This window comes from Pteronotus mesoamericanus, unplaced genomic scaffold (genome assembly GCF_021234165.1).
Source record: "Pteronotus mesoamericanus isolate MK-2021 breed Mesoamerican mustached bat unplaced genomic scaffold, CSHL_Meso_final scaffold_1186, whole genome shotgun sequence".
Lineage (NCBI taxonomy): Eukaryota > Metazoa > Chordata > Mammalia > Chiroptera > Mormoopidae > Pteronotus > Pteronotus mesoamericanus.
This window is the reverse complement of record NW_026555302.1, coordinates 4,493,035-4,500,793: the sequence shown is the minus strand read 5'-3', so window position 1 is coordinate 4,500,793 and position 7,759 is coordinate 4,493,035. Positions and strand designations below refer to the sequence as shown.

The window sequence follows — 7,759 nt, the reverse complement described above, 5'->3', positions numbered from 1 at the left end:
TCTTCACAGTAGGACAGACCTACTCTAAAATTCTAGAATTTAAGACCAATGTTTTTTAAGAATGGGAATTCATAAACCCACCAGACCAGCTGATGGGGGGGGGGGGATGTTCTCTATTAAACAAAACCACACGAAAAACAGCTTAGTCCCCTCTGCGCCCAATATCCCAGCCACCTCCCACCCCATTAAAAACATATCATGAACATCACACACACGTACACACACTGAAATACGCAAACAAAATACAAAATACCCAAGGAAACCTTAGGGATCACCTAAGGGTTTTTCACAAGCTCTCCAGGTTTTTCTTCCTGTTTTGTTTTGTTTTGTTTTCTAGAAAAAAAGAGTCAAGCTCTGACAGCTACATCTAAGCCATAAAAACGAGTCGGCCGAGATCCCTTCTCTCCATGTCCTGGCTTGTTAGTCAACGTAGAGGGGTATCAGCAATACTTCGGGAAGGCAGGCCAAGACTGGCGTCTGCGGAAGGGGAGCTGCCTCGTCCTGCTGCCTCGTCGTGGACCCTCACCGGGGTGCCCACCCCCCTCCCTGGAGAACTGTGAGGAAGGTGTGGACAGGATGCTGGGGAGGCTATTTCTAGAGCAAAGCTTTACTGCTTGTGGGCATGAGAACATGAACCAGAAGCAAACGGTCCCGAGACAGCCGAGGATCCCAGAACAGGTGACGTAGTCCAAGTCCGCCTTCCACAGAAGATGAGTCCATGAAGGAAGTGGGGAGGGGGTCTGCCCGGGATCCTGACTCCGGGAGCTTCCCCGGTGGCTGGCCCACATCAGTTGATCAGTCCACTCTTTCTGACCAAGCTCTCTCACCTGGAATGGATAATCATTTGTTTCCAGGTGGTTACAGCCTCCCATGCAACAAGAGCCAAAGGAGGAGAAGCAGACTGCTGAGCCAAGGGGCCTACACTGACCACTCCCCAGGGCGCCGTTGTGTTTAGTGTCTAAACACAGTAACGCTTGAAACATCTGTTTCTCTGCCTATTGTACAGGTATCTCCCCCACATTTTGTAAAATAAATAATTCAAACTAGAACGAAAAACTCAGGCAAGGACAGTTGCTGCCTCTGAACAGTGACTCATAAAACTCACACCTGCAATTCATTCCCAGGCGGGGTGTAGAGGGGAGCGTCTGATGTGCCAAACCCTTGGGACAGAAATTAACACCAGCCCTGACCTCTTATATATTAAATTTATCTTCATAAATAGAGCATCCTAACTCCAGTGACCACACTCAAAATGGCCAAAGTCTGAGTTCTTTTTTTTCCTCAAATATCTACACAAACCCCCAGAAGAGCTACTAAACTGTACCCACATGGTGAACTGGAACCCTGTTATAGAGCTTCAGTCGCCATGATAGTCAAAGGCAAAGTCTCAGCCAGACCCAATACCCATCCCCGTTGGACAAAAAGAACTAGGATGAAAAACTCAGTTTGCAATAAGGCTCATGACAGAAATCCTTTCAACAAAAAGCCCAGTTAATTTGATTTTCAATAACTTGATTTCCCCCCATAAACTTATTAGCTACACAAGCTTTTACGGTCACATCTATGAATCAAATGGGCCCACCAGACCTCAGATATGGCCAAATTGGCGTGGCTGCCTTGCCCTCTTGTTAATTGACAGTGTGGTCATCACCTTTCTTTTGGACAGGTGTCTGAGCCATATTCTTCCACCCTAATGTGAGAGCCAGTGGCACACAGGTAATGAACTAGAGGACTAGGTGTCTACATTGAAGCACATCTTACTGGCTGCCATCAATCCTATCTTCTAGCCATCCTAGGAAATTTGGGTTTAATTTTCTTATTTCTCCTCCCCTGTCAAAAATATACTTATTTTGATTGATCCCTTTTTGACTGCTTTGGTTGGATTACTGTGACCACCAGAAGAAGCCAGAGCAAACCGATGAACAGCCCATTAGAGAAACCAAAGGGTGGTGAACCCTGCATGGCGCCTTCATAGCTCATCCCTCGAAGGCACGGTGTTTAGGGAGGTCGGCGGAGGCAGGGCCTCTGTGTTCTTGGCGTTGTGGTGGATGTGGCCCTGCTTCTGGGACTTCCAGGAATGCGTCCTGTCCCAGTCAGTGGCCACTGTCTCGTTGTCCCAGATGGTCGAGGTCTCCGTGTCGCTCAGATAGCCCGGCTGGCCTGTGTAGTGCGTGGGGTAGATGAGCAAGGGCTCTGCGGAGAAGGCTTTCAAGTCCCGGGATTTGTAGTACTCCTTGTACTCTGCTCTGCAAGCGAGAGGCGCACAGGCGAGTGAGGGCCGGGCACTTACAGGACGGGGGACAAGAGAGAGGGGCCCTGCCCGTTACCCTGCCAAGGGTCAGGGAATCATCAGAGGAGCTTTTAAGTTGTGTCCTTTGTGGAGAACTTTAGTCTATAAATACAATAAACGTCCTTTGAAAAGTTTTCAGATGATCTAAACGAGTACGTAAAGAAAAAGTCAGGATATTTCTGTTGTATTTGGATAGGCTACTTTAAAAGATGAATTTCAGGTCTTACTCTAAAAGTTAGGAAGGAAGCTCTGTGGGACCATGATAATGAATACATGTGATTCTCTGTAGCAAAGGCCCTGTCGCCAGATTAATCAGTTCGATGGCAGCATGGGGAGGGCAGTGAAGGGGCAAGGGGACCGGCGGAGGCCTGGAGGCGTGCCAGCGTGGCTTCGCGTTCCAGCTCCCTGTGAGTATAATGTTGAGGGGGACGCAACCTCCTTCCCAGGGCCCTGAGGCAGGTGATCTGGGGCGACACTTGCTCAGCTCCTAGGCTGGTAAGCGCTCCACAGGCTCCCCTTTCCTTCCTGTGAGGGGGGTGGTATGACCTTCCTGTTTCTCCAGGACTCAGCGATCATGCCGGCCTCTGACATGTATAGACGAGGGCAAGGAGCTCGTCCTTACTGAGGACAGGAGACAAAATGAGCAAGGCAGCGCTCAGGGACTCTCAGCTGCTGACGTGAAGACCATCTATGTGAGGACGTCACCCAGCAACTGCGAGAAGGAGCTGAGGTTAGGCTCTGGTCTCCTGCTTCATGAACAAACTTGGGAATCCTTGACAGAGCAGCTGGGAGGGGCAGAGCTTGGTTTAGACTCTAAAGATATAGAAAGGGAGGACTGTGCCTACCTCCGGGGCTCCTGGGTTGCTGGGGAGACTGACGAGGACACTGTCACTTACCAAGCCCTTTGACAAGTGCGTGGTCAGAGGGAACGCCTGGGCACTGAAACCCTGAGCATCAGGCCGCTTGCTTCCGTGGACGCCGTCCTCACGGCCACCTCACTTCCCCTGAGCCTCTAACACACACCCCGGATCAGAGCATCACAGTCTGTCATGATGATTGTTTGTGGGTCTGGGTTCTTGGCTAGACCGCGAGCCACTGCATGGCCAACAGTACACACAATGGACTGAGAGGTGAATTGAAAAATTTGAGGTGCTTAGGAAGATGACCTTCACCTTGAGGTGTATGGAAGGGTTTATGGAAGTAAGATCCAAGACAAGGAGAGGACTGAGCAGATTATGTCCATTTAAATTACACACTGGATATTAAGTGGGATCCCTATGCAAGACTCACCATTTCTGCCGCATCCTCCCAGTCTCTAAAAGGGATAATCACTCAAGTCAGCCTCTCTGGGTCATGACGAGGGACAGATCATTTAGGAAAGCAGCACACCTTTAGCAAATATCAAGTACTGCCCGGTAACTGAGGAGGGTCATTCTCGAGTGCACTGCGCTCACGGGACAGGCAGGGAGTTCAGGGCGACTCACACGGGATGCTTGTTGTACATGATTGGCAGGAACTCGTCCACTGGCAGCATCTTCCCAAAAGGATCAGCTCCGACCAGCTTCCGCGCTCCTTCCAGGGAGATGACGTAGCCCAGCGTCCAGTAGGAATAGTCGGCTTCGACCAGATTGACCACACTGGGCACCGCCTTCTCTGGCTCTTTTACTTGCATCCTCTTCCTACCAATGTAGCTGAAAGGAAGTGGGCAGATCAGACAATTCCAATTTGAGTACCAGACGCCCATAAAAATGGAGCGTGGCTTCTCAGGCACTTTTGAAGGCTCGGACCAACTGGGTCATGTATTAAACGCTTCACGCCCCACTTTGCATTGCGTCTGCCACCAACCATGACTGTCCCCGGCCACCAGTGAGGCCATGGCCCTGGCTCCATTTATCCACAGCTCATCGATTCTTGCTTAGCAGACAGTGTTTCAGCCAGAAGGTTAAGATGTAAAGAGAGTTCCAGCTGTGTTTACAGAGGTTGGGAGGGGACCAGACAGGCCAGATGTGAGAATCCTGAGTCTCAGGTCCCCAGAGCTTCCGCCTTTGCTGTTGTCGGCACAGCTCTCCAAAGGCTGGTGGCAAACACAGGATAGAAGGGCCGTGGGAAAGGGGCGGTGTGCAGTAAAAGGTCCAGGGACCCAGCAGGGACGCCAAGGCGGCTCCTCCGGGGGAGAACGATGACAACACCTCACCCACCTCGCTCGGCCCATGCTGCCTCTTGCGTGCCCTGCCCTGAAGAAAGCGTCCGGGTGCATCCTCTTCCGCATGAGCATCTCTGGCAACCCCAGTTGTACCCGCAGCTGAGTCTGCCCTCCCGCCACCTACTCACGGGTGTGACACCCGTTCCTTTTGTCTGGGACCTGTCTGTTTTACGCTTACCTGAGCAAGCTGAATTTTACCTGCCACATAGAGCTGACTTCCTCTACTTGGCCCTAAAACTCTCTTTCAACATCCAAGGGAACAGAGTCACCAATATTCTAATAACTGTGTTTGGTGCCAGGTGGGTGCTGGAAATATCAGGGGGCCACTTTATAAAGTATGTGATTGTCTAATCCTCTGCTGCACACCCCAAAAGCAACACAAAATAATGTCGAATGTAAACTGTAATTAAAGAAAAACATTCACGGGGTACTTCTTATTAAAACATCCCAGGATTTGTGGAACAAAACTAGGTTCACCTTCAGCTCTTTGGGGCATTAAATGTGCCCTCTCAGCCACTGTCTCTCCCGACAGAAGAGTCTGAATTTTTTAAACATGTCATCAAGTGGAGAAGAAACCTCTCGTGAGCATGTGAGAGGAGGTGAGTGGGACTGAGTCTGTACTCAATTTTTTCATTTTACTTACGTTCAGTTTTAAAATTGGAGACGTGTAAAATATTTTACATATTAATAAATGCGTAACCGCCATTACACAAAATTCATTATTTTAAAGAAAACTGTTATTATTAGTAAACAAAACAGACTATTTTGGTAGGATAACAGTTTACTCTAGCAGCTGAAAGCTTAGCATTGAGATGGCGATGTGTCATAGGTGTAAAACACTCACTGGATTTTGAAGACGGTGTAAACAAAGGAGGTAGCCCTGATTGTGTGGCTCAGTGGGTTGGGCATTGCCCTGCAACCTGAAAGGTCGCTGGTTTGATTCCTGGTCAGGGCACACGTCTGGGTTGCAGGCCATGTCCCTGGTTGGAGGCATGTGGGAGGCAACTGATCGATGTTCCTCTTGCACATCAAGGTTTCTCCCCATCCCTTTCTCCCTCCCTTCCCCTCTCTCTAAAAATAAATTAAAAAAAATTTTTTTTTCTAAAAAAAGGATACAGACTATCTCATTGATAGTTTGGAAATATTGATTACATGTTAAAATAATATTTAGGTATGTTGGGTTAGATAAAATGTACTGCTGAAGTTAATTTGCGCCTGGCAACTGAAGAGAGAACGAAGCAGGTAAATGGAGTCTGAGCCGTATCTCCTCCCAGCTGGGGAGGTGGGGCTCGCTGCCCCCTGGAATGGACCGAGTGCCCTTCCGAGCTCTCTGATAAGTTTGTCTTGTCACTCACATCAGTTCCCAATCCAGCTGAGCCTGGTCAATTTCATCCATCAGCTTCATCAGCTTCTTCTTAAACTGATGTTCAAAGCGCACATCGTCCTCAATAACAAGAGTCTTCTCCAGCTCCCGGTCAATTACCTGCAAAGGTCATCAGCGAGAAGTATCATATCTATTTTTTTATTAGACCAATAAGTATTAAACCGTCAAGAGTTTAATAGCATAATCTGTAAAAGCTCATAATTGGATTCCAAGCCAGTGCCCATCAATAGTAGAATGGGTCAAAAACTGTGGTGTATTTACAGCAATTAGAATGTATGACACCATGTATGATCTACAATCAAGTACAAGGTTCTAGGTGAATCTCCCAAGCGTAGTATTGAGAGACTCTGCATACCATATGGCTCCACTCATATAAGAAAAGTACAAAAGAAGACAAAACTATTGTTTCTGTTGCTAAAAGTCAGGACGGTGATCACCCTTGGGGACAGGTGACTAGACGGAAACACAGAGGAGGTGCCTCTCCAGGGCTGGCACCTGCTTCTTGATCTTGGTGCTGGTTTAACATGGGTGTGTTGTTCAGTTTGGAAATTTCATTGACCCACAGTTTACAATCTACATATTTTTCTACATATCTCTTACATTTCATTTAAAATTTAAAGGGGAAAAAAAAGAGCAGCCTAGACTGGATCATTCAAAGAGAGGAGGCATTCAAGGCCCCTTATTAAGGGACTTTCTCTATTCTTGTGAGACTTGAACCTTTATCAGGAACCTCACACTGCAATATCACCCCTATCAATGTCTGATCTGTAAGATATGGGTTCAAGTCCTGGCTTTGCCACTTCCTGCCTGGGCAACGTATTTATTTCCTCTTGGTTAAAATGGGTCCCCTGCTGACCCAGTTCATATGACGACTGTGGGGCTTCCTGTATGAAATCTCTTAATAAATGATGACATGTTAGATACATACAAGGCACTCCTACAAAGGAGGAGAACGCATCAGTAGGAGTGTGGCCCCAGAACATGGGTATCTTCCCCTGTCACTGTCCCAAGTGGCACCAAGGTGACCCGTGGCTGGCCTTGTGTCAGAGGGAGACAGGAGGCAACAGCAACTTCCAAGTCTCCTTCCAGAACAGAGGTGGGTTCACTTTACACCCAGTCCTCATTCACGTACAAGGTCCCACTCTCCTTCCTGCTCATGACAAAATCGCACATCTTAACAAAGCACCATTTACCTCTTTCCAGACAGAGTAGTGGCTTAGAAAGCAGCCGATTTCACCCCTGGTGAGAGGCCTGGAGGAGTAGGGGTCTCGGTATCCGGGCAGCATCTCAATGTTCAGGGCCTTCAGCTGGCTTGTGTTGAGTGCCCTGCATGACAGAGAACATGTCTGAAGGTTAACAAGGTGAGATGTCCCCACCACGGAAGCCAGAAAGAGAGCTCTGCCTATTCTCCAGAGCTTTTACGCACACTGAGAAAAATGTCCCAGGTTTCCCATGATGCCTTGGGAGCTTCCCAGGATTAATGTGTCCTGGAGGTGTTACAATCTTTGTGAAGATAAGAGAGTATCTTATATTTTGTGTGTCCCCTACAATTTCCAACATATTTCTAAGTACCATCACTTTTTTGACAAGTTTGAGGAAGTATTTTTCTAATGAAGGAAAGTGGCTAATAGAAACATTAAATACTGGAAGGGATGAGGATAGGAAGAAATGAAAAAGGAATTGTGTGTGTGTGTGTGTCTTTCCTTTTGATCTAATTTTTTTTAAAAGAAGGGTTAAAAACAAAAATAGCAGAAAGAATGTTTTAAGTAGCAAGAGGGAAGTGCCTCACTGCATAAAAAGTACACTTGATCCTTGAACAACATGGTTTGAACTATGCCGGGTCCACTTACACATGGATTTTTTTTTTCAATAAATACATACA

The 7,759-nt window shown here is 47.6% G+C and overlaps 1 protein-coding gene across 1 annotated transcript in view; it reads right to left on the bottom strand.

Moving 5' to 3' along the window:
- Nucleotides 1-1,759: 1,759 nt before the first annotated feature.
- Nucleotides 1,760-7,759, bottom strand: part of COLGALT2 (collagen beta(1-O)galactosyltransferase 2) — an 81,062-nt gene continuing 75,062 nt past the window's right edge. Inside the window, exons 9-12 of the mRNA XM_054587669.1 lie at nucleotides 7,071-7,203; nucleotides 5,849-5,976; nucleotides 3,775-3,981; nucleotides 1,760-2,246 (exon numbers count right to left, since the gene is read on the bottom strand). Of these exons, the coding sequence (XP_054443644.1) occupies nucleotides 1,970-2,246; nucleotides 3,775-3,981; nucleotides 5,849-5,976; nucleotides 7,071-7,203 (745 nt within the window). The 3' untranslated portion in view covers nucleotides 1,760-1,969. The remainder of the gene's footprint in view (nucleotides 2,247-3,774; nucleotides 3,982-5,848; nucleotides 5,977-7,070; nucleotides 7,204-7,759) is intronic.